Raw genomic sequence first — 15,335 nt, 5'->3', positions numbered from 1 at the left:
TTCTGAGATTGAATCGTCCGAAGAATACATCACTGTGTAGACAAATTCATTTGCAATAAATGGTGAAACTTTCTTGGATTTTAATTGGATATAAGCAGAGAAATTAAGGTAAGAGTGAATGCATGTGCACGATGTTTACAAAATTTTTCAAACAGGTAAAAACTCTGGGGCACACGCAGCTAGACACAGCTTAGCGCTGCTGGGGCATAGCAGCAGTGATACTGATAATGGGTCTGGGGCTGAATGAGTTAAGTGAGATTTAAGACAGAACTGTTTGTTAACCAAATCATTCAGGCTGTGGGATGGAGATCAGAGTGCCCATTCTCTCTCTGGCTTGTATCATCAAAGTTTGTCATCCCAGAGGGCACAGTTCTAAATGGTAGGACCTATATTTGCAGCTCAACAGGTCACCCTTTAGATTGATTGACAGCTTCTTAAGATGCGGCTTCTCTATTTCCACTGGATTTTGCTGGGGTGGGTGGGTGTTTCCCTTTTGAAACCGTGCCTGTTCAGATGGTGTCCCTTCCAGCCGGTTTATCTAGAAGCTGTCTCAACTGTAGGGTACTGGGGACAATATCACATGGGTAAGGGGATGTACCTACTTCCACCTCTTACATATTATCCTAAGGTATTATGACTGGATAACTTATCTGAAGAAGAAACCAATTTTTCCTATTAAAATATGTTTCTTCATGAATACTTACCCAATGCTAATACACATACACCCTCCCACCTTCCCCATAGTTACATCCATAGACTGTGCCATGTGCTTCAGTAGTAACAGATACGTTTGCAGGCTTTGCTGGCAGGTCTTGTACCTAAGTGGAGATCACTCTGTCTGACTCACATAGGCCAGCATACACTTTTTAGCTCCCTTTAGCTAAACATAGTGTCTGGGAGGGCATGATCTGAGCGGTAGTAGTAGTACTCTGATAGTATTATGATTGGGTTAGTATTCTCAAAGAAACATATTTTCTAGGAAATAATGGTTTCCTAACAGAAGAAAGTGAAGTAACATTTTAAAGGCATGACCATAGATGTAGGGAAATTAAAGTCACAATCTCCAGTGTGTACGTTGCCAATACAAACAACTTGTATTATACCAGGCCCTCTCTCAGAAGTATATACTGAATGTAGAGTGCTGCCATAAAGACATAATAGTTATTATTGTTGTATGATTAAAACTTGGCTGTATAGATGAAACATTTAAGTTGCAAGCGTCTAAACATCCTTTTAAATACTTCCTATGTTTTTCGTCCATGGAAGATTATTTATTAGTGGCAAAGTCTCAGATTAGCCTGGCATCCTCCTCCCCCACTACACCAAATGATGAAAAGTGGACTTTCTCAAAACAACACAATGCATATTATCAATATAGAAACAAACATTATGCTATAAGACAGCAAAATGAAACTTCATTCCTGCAATGTTGTTAAAAGTTTCACAGTTGTATATGGATATACCAGATAAGGTTCAAAGAGGTCAAATGGTACAAGGGTTTGCTAATTCTTTTAACACTACCGGTAGTGCATGTACCTAGAAGAGAGTGAATATTGTTTGTCATTTTTACCCCTTAATTGTATTACAACTTTATGAAAAGAAACACTGTTTTACATTTTTTTCTCACTTAATCCATATGTTGTTGAAAATGTCTGTTTGCAGACCCTATTATTCCTGTGGAGATCCTTCATATGGATAATGAATCCCTTATGTTGTACAAAAAGGCTCTGCGAGATGGAAAGGAGAAAGTTTATAACTGCAGAGTCATGGTGGTTGGTCAGTTTGGGGTCGGAAAGACAACATTAACAAAGCGCCTCCTTGGACATCACGTTGATATATCTGAGAGGATGAGTACAGAGGGAATCGATGTATATAAACATTGTTGCAAAATCTCTCTGGACACTGGGGAATGGATAGCACAGCACGAAGGTAGGCCATCATTATCCATGAACCTTATGTGTAGGTACTATGAACAAAAGTACACCTTGAAGGTAGACCGTCCCTATTTGTGGACTTTTTGTTTAATCACATGAACAAATATACAACAGCCTATATTCTTCATCTTATTCATATGACATATATTGGTGTTGGGATGTTACACCAAAGTCAGATCTTGACATTTCTTGAGATTCATATGATATAGTTTTTGTTGGGATGTTGTCTCAGGGTCAGACCTTGAAAATAGTTGAGACTCAAATGAAATATATTGGTGTTGGGATGTTATACCAGGGTCATATATTGAAAATGATTAAAATGATTGAGTGTTGATGTTGGGGTGTTAATGCCAGGATAAAATTTGCTGGGAATGGTTGAGACTCATATGACATATATTGGTGTTGGGATGTTACACGTAGTCAGATCCTGAAAATGCTCGAGATTCTAGTTTGTCATTTCAGTGTACAAATTTTATGAATGTCAGTTTTACAGTTACTAAATGATCTTGGATGTGCGTGTAAGACTGAATGGAGAGACTTCAGTGTTATATTGAAGACTTGTTTTGATTATGGGGGGGGGCTAACTTGTACGAGACATGACTTTCAATATATTATAATGATACCTTGAGGTATGTTCTTTTGATTGTCAGAAGGAATACTTTTTATATGGCATGACACAACTCAGTGGTTTAAATATTATTTGCAGTCCTTATTTAATTAAAAAACAGGACATATTCTAAATCTGATTCAAAGAGCTATGGTGTCATATGGACATTGCATATTACAAAACTAAGTTGAGCATATAGTAGGCGTATTTGCAGCCATGTATGGCTAAATGCCAGCAATCTTATAGCACAGTCATGTGTACATAGCACATGTTTTTTGTGTCTGGGGTAATGCATTCGTGCAAAATTATATGTCTATATGTAAGCATGTTACCACATCATTCAATCCACCAGCCTGTCTGAATGTAAGCATATTACCACATCTTTTCATCCACCAGCCTGTCTGAATGTAAGCATGTTACCACATCTTTTCATCCACTAGCCTGTCTGAATGTAAGCATGTTATCACACCTTTTGATCCGCCAAGCTGTACATATGTATGTTACCACCATTTGTCAGTCCACCTGTATGTACATAGACTTGTTGCTAACTTCCATATTGTAGTGTCCATGGTTCTTTCTGGAGTACATATATCACCCATTACATCAAGGGTTGGACGGTTGACACTGTCTGAGTGGAGGAAACTGTCAATACTCACGAGGTAGAGATATTTCGCCCCCCAATTGGATGGAAGTTGTTCACATCCATTAGCAATCCCCACCTTCTCACACAAGCAGAACTATGAAAGGGTGATGCAATCTCATTTGTTGGACTATTGTTTCCTGAATAGAAGTTCATGACTGTAACCCTTTTGAATCAGAATTACTGAATTATTCATTTATATGGTAAATTCTTTCAGTGGAAGTTAAGACATAAGTTGTGGACCTGCCAACCATTACAATTTTGCAGTAAGTTTTTTTTTTTTTTATGGAAATGACCCATAAAATACAGACATACGGAATGAAAGCAGAAATTACAGAACTATGATTGTTTGCGGTAAAATCCAGATACTGGCTTGTCTGTTCCTGATTCGAATCCTGATTCTGTTTTAGATTCGTTGGAGTTGGTCGGGGTACCACACTAACTTAACAGGAGTACTTCAGATGCTTTAAACTGCACATATTTTATGATACAAAATGTCTGATCAGGGTATTTATTTTTTTATAATTTTCATCTAACAAGGTACGGGTCAGGACGAAAGTTACATTGCACCTATTAAAAAGTTTTAACAGTTCAGAATAATAAAAGGGAATATTCAGATCATTTGGGAAAATAGCAGGAATGGCAACAGTTACGTTTCATTGAACACAAAGCAGATCATTCCTTACCCATGTCGTTTGGTTATTTTGTACCCAATGCTATGGTCATTTGTACACAAAACTAGAATCATTTATTGCACACATTTAAGTACAAATTTAACCACCATTTTATTTTCTACATATTTTATTTTAAGCTCTTACATATTCATTTTCAGTCATTGCCCTGGTGACAGATGCATGCCATATTACCCGGAGTGCATTATATATATATATATATTGTTTGCTGCTATAATCCAAGCGTGCCTAAACTTAATCAGTTATTTAAAACATTACATATATAGCTTTAAAATACAGAAGTAAATATATGTTAAATTCACAAGTTCTTTGTCTGTCTACATCACTAAGTCATTTAATTTTGATGTTTTATAAAAACTAATTGCTGCCTACATCAATATCCGAGCCTTTACCTAAGTTATTAAATCTTTCAAAGTTGTGATTCTAATCGTGAGTACTGAACAAAATCCACGACCTCCACTTTGGAGAGTGGGGAATCATCATTATTATCATTTAAATTATAGACCTTTTCGCCCAAATGGGCATGCACGTCTGGTTAATGTCCATAAGCAGACTAAACCACATCCCCCCCCCCAGCACTACTGAGCATAAAATACATTATTTAATTGAGCCGTCAGGTCTTCGGTCAATATGACTGGCTTCATAGACCCTAACGACCCGAATGTAAGGCTATATTCTAGTGGGGATAGACCCAGCATACACTCAAGTTAAAGGTAGCAGTTCAGTCTGCATTACCTGCCCTAGATGTCAACCAAGCAGTATGTGATGTCAGTAAAGGTTGGGCACCACTATGAGGTCACATCGGGACACCAAGTCTGTTATTCCCATGCGGAGGGTTAATTAATTGTTCGTGAAGAAGAAAAAGTGCCTCTCTCTTCATATATTTAATATGTGCTATGCACGTTTCATAATTAAATGTCCGGCAGTGGCGAGGAGGAAGGTTCGGTCAGGGTGGAGCCTGCTCACTAGGAAGGCACCTTGGTTTATCCAGGGTTTATCCAGGGTGTAAAGTTTTGACTCACTTGCCAGAAAGTTAATGAATTGTCGTCTTGACGGAGTTTTGGAGATATATGTGCTGTTTTGTTTTGTAATGATAGTACAGCACCATTGATCGCTTAGTGATAGTCTGTAGGGTTATTTAAACTTTATCTATTGAATCTGATTTGGGTGAGGTGGTTCTTGGATTGGGTTCACTCATTTGTGTATGGTTTATTTAAACTTTCCTAGGCTTGACGGTGCACCACTTTGTGCAAGCCAGGTCTGATGGTCCTTGGGGTTTGGACCACCTCATACATTTTTAAAGTTTATGATCCTAACTAGTTTCTCTAGGTATTTGGTTATCACATTGCGCAGTCCTTGGGGTTTGGACCACATTATATGTATTAATTTTTGGGTTATAGTAAGTTTTGCTATCTTGATAGACTTTGCCACCTTGTGCAACGGGACTTGATCGTCTTGGACATTTTAGACCACCTTATATTTTCTAGTTTTTTGGGTCTTATCTAGGTGTTCTAATTGTTTTTAGTGCCTCGAGGAGAGGCCGTGCCTTCGTGCAGTTGCATTTGTTATACTACAGATAATCTGCGGTAGGAAAAGATGTTAGTGTCCTTAATTTCATGTTATATGATTGTGGTGCCCTAGAAAAATAAATCATTATTTTGTTTTAAAGGTTTATGGTTGGGCTAAGTAATTGCTAATCTATCTTCATGTTTGATTTTTTCCCTAGGTTTTTGGATGAAGCTATTAGTATGTTGCTATTGTATTTTTAGGCGAAGTCTATTTAAGACAGATCTCTTTGCCATATACTCGGGTCACTAAGACATGTCAAAGACCTCTGATCTTACTTATTCCTTAATTTTAAGTTTATTAGCCTGTCTACTAGTTATGATAAATGTTTCTATTTTGTTTTATTTCTGTGATGCTATTTTATTTTCAGGCTAAATCTGTTTTGATAAGTCAGATAGCTTTGCCGAATACGCGGGTCGCTAAGCCTTGTCAGAGACATCTGTTCTTATTTATTCCGTAATTTTAGGTTTGTTAGCCTGTCTACTAATTTTGGTAGGCTGGGAATCGTTTTGTTTCGATTATTATCCCTGCTTGTGGATAGAGTTATTTATGTGATGGTATTTTCAGGATAAATATATTTTGATAAGACATCTTTGCCGAATATTCGGGTCGTTACGACATGTCAAAGACATCTGGTCTTGTTGTTCCTTACAATTTGTTTGTTAGCCTGTCCCCTAGTTGTAATTAATTGAATGGCATTTATTTATTGTTTAGCGGGTCATACAGTTTTGTTTAAATCCCCTTTTTTCCCAAAGTTGGTGAGGAAGTTTATAATATTTTTGTAAGTAATATCCTTATTTAAGTTTTTTTTCTTTGAGGAAATCCGGATAGGTCAGTGGGAACCATATTTTATGTTGTTTAGTCCTAAACCTATTTCTTTGGGTTCCATTCTTATGGCAGGTGTTAAAAAACATGTTCTAAGTCTTCTTGGAGTGGACAGTGTGGGCATTTGAGTTTATGTTGATTGTCAAATATTTCCCAAAGCTGCTGGCTAATTTAGTTTTGCCTTACGTATTGATCAGTTTTTGATCCTGACTTCTAACGAGTTGTGGTGAGTTGGTATGTCTTGCGACCTTATTTAATATTGATTATAGCTTGCGTCCCTTGTTGCTGCTATCACATTGTTGTTGCCACTTATTGTCAATTTTAATTCTGGTGATGCTATACAGTTCTTGGATGCTGTAGTATCTACTTTATCCTTACCTACTAGTCCGATATATCAGGGCACCCACATAAACTCTATTATATGTTTGTTATTTAGCAGTTTTTGAATTAAGTGGTTCAAGAAGTTGCTTCTTAATATGCTTTTGTTTCTTCTTAGTTGCAGTGGTAGTTCTCCTGTCAGTATTTGGAGCTCTTCTAGGGAGGTTGAGTTGAGTGCCCCAGTGCAAATGATTAGTGCCTTATATTATATGGAATCTAGTTTACTAAGTGATATTTGGTTAGCTGAAGCATAGACTTGGCATCCATAATATATTTTTGCTTATATATTGTTAAAAGCGTTTCTTGGTTGGCCCCCATTTATCTGCCCACCATCCTATTTCGTTAAGACTATCTTGTGTTTGAGCTTCCGCCTCGGATGCGGGAGGTTGTGGGTTCGATCTCTGGCTGAGTCATACCAGAGACTTACAAAAACTTACACTAACCTCTTAATGCTGAGCGCCAAGCGAGGCAGCTGTTAGTACCGTTTTTGTAAGTCTTTGGTATGACTCGGCCGGGGATCGAACCCACGACCTCCCGCATCTGAGGCGGACGCTCTAACCACTAGGCCACTGGAGCGGTGCATGTCTAGTTATAGCAACTCTAATTTTTGCAATTTGTTCAATTTCCATATACTTATTTACTTGTTGGATTGTGCTGCATCTGATTATTATATAGTTTGTGTTGGGTCTGATGAATGAGAACTCCCCTCCATGGGCCTTTGTGAGTTCGCTTGCTTTGTTATTTTGGTTTAGGTTGATGAATTTTGAGTTTTGCTTAAGATTAAGATTGTGAGATTGATGGAGTGAAATTTTTTGCCTATTCTTGGGTTTTGCTCTGTGTGTTGGGTCTGGTTTGGCGTTTGATTTTGTCCCCTGTTTATCTGTTTGGTGTTTCGGTAATTGGTTTCGTTTTTGTGGTTTATGATTTTGGGTTTGCCTGTTTAAATCCTTTTCGTTAGTGTTGTTTATGGTTATTTTGGTTAGATTTCGCTCCTAGTTAGTTAATTTTAGTGGGTTTGTTTTGGGTTGCATTTCTTTGTTTAGTTCTTTCATGGGTAGCTTCCCTCTACCTAAGTATTTTTGTTTAGAAACTTGCTTTTTCACTTTTTTGTTCCAAAATCGACTATCTAAACTATCTAAGAATTCTGTCATTTCCCTTTGTTCTTTTTATATGGATTTGGTGTATTTTGGCGGCCATGGGGTTTGGCTGCAATGAATGGTTTCCTTATTTTTTTGTGTGGTTTATAGTTGTGACAAATTGTGAGGTTGCTGAATGAGATATTGATTCTATTGCTGTATGATTTTCCTGGATTTTGGATTTTGTAGGTTTTGGTGGGGGTTATCAGTTTCATTATGCAAGTTTGTTTTGGTAATTCTGATTGTCATTCATGGTTTTCCAACGGTTGTTAATGAAAGATTTCGGTTGATTTCGTATATCGAGAGTTTGACTTGTGTTACTTCTGTTCTTGCTGAGTCATTAATTAGAATCGGGAGTGTGTCGTTAAGGTCAATATTTTCTGGTCCTGTACTCGGGCGTAATTTGGGAAAAGTGACGTGTGAGATAAAGGGAGTAGTTGAGTTTGAAATGCAGCTAGCTTGGGTGAGTTCATCTGTTGGGGGGGGGGGCTCGTGACTGTAAAATTTAATGTTCTGACTAAGGTGTCAGTGGTGGTGGTTGGGCTGGTGTCTATGCTCCCACTATATGTTATGGGTCGATTGTTTGGCCTAGTTTTTTGGTGGCTTCCACAGGGGTCATTAGGGGTCCTGTTTGGAGTTAGGGTTTTGGCCATTTTGTTTGAGTGGTTGTATTTTCTCCTATCCAACTTAATTTTCCTAAAGTGAGGTTTTATATGTTTGAGTGTTTAGTTTTTTTACTTTTAGTTTTGTTATTTATTTATTGATTTGCTTTAAATTATTTGTGTGTTATGCATTTATTGTTTTTACTTTGGTTTAGTTAATATAGTGTAGGATACTGTAATATTTGAATTATTTGAATATATTACGGCTAGTTATATGTTTCAATGGCTTGTTGCAGATATACTCACTTTGTTTACAATAGTTTTATTGTCATGAGGTAATGCTGCTACAATGGGTGTTAGTATGGTACCTAGTGTTTATGATCTCGATATCAGTTGATTCAACTGTTTGAGCCAATTATCCCTTCCTACGTGTTTGTCTAATCTGATAGCCTGTGGAGGTTTTGGAAAAGGTACCAAATCTGTAATCTTGAGAACCTAGTGTGCGAGTCTCGTTTATTCAGGTGTAGTAAAATTTATGTTCTTTGTTCGGTGAATTTACTTTGTATGTTATTTTAAGTTTGATAATTATACTCTTGTTAGTGTTTTATTTAAATAGTTATTCAATTTTGATTAATATTGATTTTAGAGATTTTACGATAGATTGAAATTCATTATATTGCAGTTGAATTGTTGTGTTTACTTCACATGACGCTTAATCTCAGTGCTTAACAATAATTGTTAGCGTGTAAGAATACCGTTAAGGTGGGTGCTAGCATGGTTCCCAGTGCCTGTTGCGTTTTTAAAAGATTATTATGTCAGCGTCTCAAATCAATTTTCTTAACTGTAGGAATGATTAAATGTTTGGTAAGTGGCATTATATTAATTTAAGTTACAAGTTTAAAGGTTAAATAGGTGATGGTTTAGAATAAGTATGGGTTAATTTAGTAGATTTGATGTAGAGTTAATAGAAATGTGAAAAACGGCACAGAATAATGGTACCCGAAGGTTTAATAAAAACTTACTATTCCCCTTTTGATTAATAATACCTAATAAAGGTAATATTAGATTAAATGGCGGCAAGGCGGGCTGGTAGTCCGTGGGGCTGGTTGTGTACACTGCTGGGCAGACTGGTCCAGCTGGTAGTGGTGGCTTTCTTTGAATTTTGCTTTCAGAATTTTTTTTTTCCCTGTGGCCAACATTCTCTGTCTCCAACGAGGAATTATGCAGACATTGTCTGAACAAAGCTAGAAAAGTGTTTCTATCACCCAGTTCTTAACTATGAACGTACAGCCAAATCCTTTCGAGGACAGAATTTGTTTTAACACTTTACCTCATAGAGCATAGTTACAAAGTGCAGCGCGCTATAAATAAAACACCTGTTACCTAGTCGACCCTATACACATAAGCCTGCCTGTGAACTGTTAAGCAATGTAGTGAATGTTTTAATATTTACCATTTTTGGTACACATTTATTTTATGTGAAAAAAGTCCAATTGTTATAGTTGTGTAATTATTTATCACGGAAGAATTTTTTTATGTGCTTTAAAAACTAATTTCTACCTACATCAATATCAAGCCTTTACCTAGGTTATTGAATCTTTCATAGTTGTGATTCTAATCATGAAAACTTCGTATTTAGTGAATGAAATCAAAAGGCGCTTGAGAACCTAGTGCGTGCATTTAGTTTATTCAGGCGTAGTAAAAATTACTTTGTATATTAGTTTTAAGGTTGATAATTATACTCTTATTAGTGTTTTATTTAAATAGTTATTCATTTTTTATTAATATTGATCTAAGACATTTTACAATAGATTGAAATTGATTATAATGCGGTTGAAATGTTGTCTTTGTTTCACATGACGGTAAATCTCAGTGGTTAACAATAATTGTTAACGTGTAAGAATACCAGCCAGGTGGGTGCTAGCATGGATCCTAGCACGTGTTGCGTTTTTAAAATAATATTATTTCAGCTTCACAAATCAATTTTCTTAACTGGTAGGAATGATGGAATATTTGGTAAATGGCGTTATATTAATTTAAGTTACAAGTTTAAAGGTTAAATAGGTGATGGTTTATAATAATTATGGGTTAATTTAGTAGATTTGATGTAGAGTTAATAGAAATGTGAAAAATGGCACAGAATTTTGGTACCTGAAGGTTTAATGAAAACTTACTATTCCCTTTTGATTAATCTATGATTACCTTTGTTAGGTGGTATTAAATGGTGGCAAGGCGGGCTGGTAGGCAGTTGGTTCTGGTTGTGTACACTGCTGGGGGGACTGGTCCTGCCGGTAGTGGTGGCTTTCTTTGAATTTCGCTTTCAGAAAAAAAAAACAATTTCCCTGTGGCCAACTTTCCCTGTCTCTAACAAGAGGAATTATGCAGACATTGTCTGAACAAAGCTAGAAAAGTGTTTCTATCACCAGTTCTTGACCTATCAACATACAGCCAAATCCATTAGAGGACAGAATTTGTTTAAACTTTACTGTTCCATTTGTTTTGCCTGTATCATCTAATATATGTAAACTGATACAACACTGTTGTTGTTGTGGGGTTTAAAGCCATTTTTCAGTACATGATAGGCTATGCATGGCGGCCAGCATTAATGGTGGACCAAGAACCCGGGAAAACCCTGGAAATAACCACGGACCCAAAAGAAGCAACTGGCAAGCTTTCTCACATACCCACATTGGCCGAATCCTAGACTCGAACCCACTCAGTCAGAGGTGAGATGGCAGTGATCCGTAATGGATAGCGCTTTAGACCACTCGGCCACTCAGGGCCCCCGATACAACATTGCAAACGCTATCTAAATGTCTGCACATGTGTAATTTTTAGTCCAGTACTTCATACATATGATCATTTAAGTTGTACTCAAAGGTTATTCTCTGCAGTCACGGGGACCAACATAACTATTCTTACTGAGTGAGAGTGGAGAATACAACTCAGTTACTTTAAATAGAAGATTTCGACCAGAGGCTGGCAGTCTAGAAACAATTTCTTGTCAGTCGGGATTGTTTACCACGGTCAACAGTTTGAGTACCAGGGAGTAACAAGTCGACAAAAGTTGCAAAATAATACCAGTACTGGTCATTTGAGACAACAAACCTAATTAAGCAGCACCTTTTTATCTGCTTTCTGCACATTATTCAAAGATCACCAAATTTATATTTGCCCTTGGTGGCTAAACATTTGTAATTCTTTCAGTCATGATAATCATTACTGAATAAAACCAAGAAAAAACTGGAATGTTTGTTGATTTGAACGACTGCAAAGGAAAGGACTTGTTCAATTATTTAAACCTGGTCAACTTTGTCCTTTTTTTGCATTGTGAATATAGATGGATAGGTAATATTATTCAGTGACAATACTAAAACTGTCTATGCAATTTTAATTTGAGATTTGCTTTACTCATGCAATTGTTATGGCAGGAACAGTTTATTAGACAAAATATGAGTTTGTAATTAGAGAGGGAGTGGCAAATTTGACAATATGGTATATTTGACCGTGTACAATAATGGGTACGAATTGTCTATCACCTTGGGTAAGAAATGACCATCACATTGGGTACGAAACGACCTATTTCTACTGGGTATGAAACGACCAATTTATACTGGGTATGAAACAACTTGAGTACAGATTGACCATAAGCCTATTGGATATCATGTGCTGATTTGTTCACCTCGCATGATGGGAAATGTGATCACTGCCACCACCACATAGATTCATATCGTTGCTTACAAGTTAATTATCAGTCATCCGTGTACTATATTGTGTTACACAGTACACATGATTTACAAATTATAAGCAATGATACGAGCCCTTGTGGTTGTGGCAGCCGATACGAATTTATTTTTATTTTATAGATTAAATCAAGTTGAGATGTAGCAATAATCCATTGAGCAACATAGGGTTTGGAACTGTAGTGTCTGAAATTGTTGAAAGTAATAAGGTTCAAGCAAACTTTATAAACTTTTTACTTCAACAAAATGTTTACAATTGCTGCCTCAGGCTTGAATCTCATTTCTGGACTTGTTTTCCAGCATGACAAGATCAAGATATGGTATATATATATATATATATATATATATATATATATAACCTGTCAAAAGTAACCACCCTTGGAAAAATGCAAAATTAGCCTTATTACACAGGTAACCTCTATACAGAAGTTTATCTCATATCATTATTCTTCTTACACTATCAACAAAGTTGTTTAATGTGCATTATTCAGTCATAAACTGTGTAAACAGTATGTTGTTATATGCCAAATTAAGTAGACAAAGAAAAGGCCATAAGAGTGATTTCAAATGCCACACCCTGTGAATTAAATAAGAAGATAAAGTACATGAGGGCATAAGCATGAAATAATAAATATTTTGCACATTGATTCACATGAATTTTCTTTATGAAAACAATGATTTCCTTGTAATGCAAATGTTCAGTTTAATTGCACTGGTAGAGCAGTCAGTATCACTTGACTTACTGACCATTGCCATCTCAGCTCTGTCTGCGTGGGTTTAAGTGAGAAAGATGCCAGTAATTTCCTGTTGTTTCTTCCTCCACCATCATTAATGGCCAACAAAATATAGCCTGTCTTGCAGAGAAATGTTGTTAAAGCCACAAAACAAGCAACCAACTCACAGTGACTGCCTAATGCAGTGAGAAACCATTATTAGGTTACGTAAATCCTGATGTCTGACTGCAGAAACCAGGTGACCATTATATATGTGACATTGATGAAGGAAATTAGAATGGGGCAAATTAGTATATACTTTGAGGCAAGGTGATATGGTAAGGACAATGTTTGGACACTGTATATGTATATATATATATATATATATATATATATATATATATATATATATATATATATATATATATATATATATATATATAAAGAAAGACATGTTACATTTTCTCTTTTTTAAAGATTCTGATCAATTGTTCAGACTTCAACGGCTGATGAAACTGTTGTGTGGACCAGATCAGAAGTCCGATGTCAGCCAGGAACAAGAAGGTCATAGAGAGGCTATCTGCCAAAGGGAACCAGCTTCGGAAAACGATAAAACTCATAGCAATGATACATCAGCTAGTCCAGTACTAGACCAAGAAGTTAAATTAGAATACTCCCAGCCAGCAGAATTGTCTGTTATCAAGGTGGACGGTGGACATGGTGTGGAACATTCAGACCAAACAACAAGCACTGTTACTGTTCCACTGAGTAAAGCAAAGTCCAGTGAGAAAGAGAAGAAGGATGCAGTGATAGAAATCATCCATTTGATAAATGAGCATGCCGACAAACTAGAGAAGGATACAGTGAAATATGCAGCATTGTCAATATGGGATTTTGCAGGGCAGTATGCCTTCTATACTACTCATCAAACATTTCTGACGAGTCGTGCACTGTATCTCCTGGTCATAGATCTCAATCAGCAGATCACAGATCTCATAGAAGATGACAAATGTTTCCTTGATATGGAGGGGATAAAACCATGTAAAGTTCATGGTAAGTAGAACACTTTTAGCCATGAATAACAAACCAAGAGAATAGGAATGTATAGATAGCTAGAGAGAAAGGTTTCTATTGAAGCTTGTATGTAATAAACTGACTACTTTAGTTCTAAGGGGCTGTTTTGAAAAAAACTTTAAAATTACATATTGACACAATTTTTAAAAAGGCATAATAAAATAAAGGGTATTTCCATTCGCACTAATGTATATTGCATATTGGAACAAATGGTATTGGTTATTGACACTACATGTATAATGCATACTGGAATAAGGAATATTGTTGTTTGAAATAAATGTATCATGTATACTGGAATAAAGGATATCACTATTTATGCTAAATGTATAATGTATTCAAATAAAGGATGTCGCAGTTTTTTGCTAAATGTATAATGTGTATTCAAATAAAGTGGAAAATATATCAAAATAGCTCAAAAACTGATTATATCTTTGATCAGAATATGTTTACTTTGTACAGTCTAAACTGCCAGATATTTGGTATAACAGTTACAAGTTGTAAAGTATATGTGCATTTTCCATACTTATTTGCTTGCAGAACTGAAACTATGTGTACTAATGGAGTATCATAAGGAAATTCATCTAGAAATGATAATTATTTATTTATTTATTTGTTTATTTATTTATTTACTTGATACAGTTACATAGTAAGTATTTCCTGTTTTCTTCAGACCTGGTTGAGATTTGGATGAACTCAATACACACCTGTGCATCATCACTTCATCCCAATATTCCTCATGTGATTCTGGTTGGCACACACGTGGATAAGCTTTCAGAGGTATATTAAGTTATAACTTAATTCTTAAAATTTGCATTAATGATTTACTTAAAGTTTTTATACACAAGTTTGTCTGTTGTATATTATTACCTTTTGTCATATATATGAGAGTATAAAAAGGGTATTATGAAAGGATTTATTGAAAGTAATACAAATTGAATTGATTGATAAGATTTATATTTTGTTAATGTCCATAGAGACAGCATCAAGTCAAGACCCATCATGTCCGATCTTAAAACAGTTTCTGAAATGAAAATTGGACACATCATCAGGCTTTAACATCCCGGATTAATTATGATCACTATGGATAAATATTTAGTTCCATATGTTTGTCTTCCTCATTCATGAATGTTGTCTCTAGAATAGACTTGAATAGTAGTTTCATTTATTTGAGGTATGGACTCAGTCATGATAACATGCTAAGGCTAAGTAACACCAGAACACCTGATTAGTAGGTGTGGAATTTTTTAATTGACATCAACCCAGATTAGTATTATTATATCTTCTTACCATAGTTTTGAAGTAGGCTTTGCATCCTGTCAAGTGTGTTTGAGATTATGTTGCTCACTAGACAGCCTATACAAACATGGACAATTTATGTTTTATAGAGAGGTTAAACATTTTTGAGGTTCACGGTCCCAAGCTCTC

General features: G+C 36.0%; 1 protein-coding gene across 1 annotated transcript in view; it reads left to right on the top strand.

The window, feature by feature from the left end:
* The window catches only part of LOC149772526 (uncharacterized), a gene marked incomplete at its 3' end in the record, with an annotated part of 164,136 nt that overhangs the window by 101,588 nt on the left and 47,213 nt on the right, over positions 1 to 15,335 (top strand). Inside the window, exons 6-8 of the mRNA XM_089947642.1 lie at positions 1,663 to 1,929; positions 13,314 to 13,889; positions 14,581 to 14,687. Of these exons, the coding sequence (XP_089803768.1) occupies positions 1,663 to 1,929; positions 13,314 to 13,889; positions 14,581 to 14,687 (950 nt within the window). The remainder of the gene's footprint in view (positions 1 to 1,662; positions 1,930 to 13,313; positions 13,890 to 14,580; positions 14,688 to 15,335) is intronic.

Source organism: Sinohyriopsis cumingii, unplaced genomic scaffold (genome assembly GCF_028554795.1).
Source record: "Sinohyriopsis cumingii isolate HCF-2022 unplaced genomic scaffold, ASM2855479v2 utg001397l, whole genome shotgun sequence".
NCBI lineage: Eukaryota > Metazoa > Mollusca > Bivalvia > Unionida > Unionidae > Sinohyriopsis > Sinohyriopsis cumingii.
This window is presented reverse-complemented; position numbering and strand designations above follow the sequence as displayed.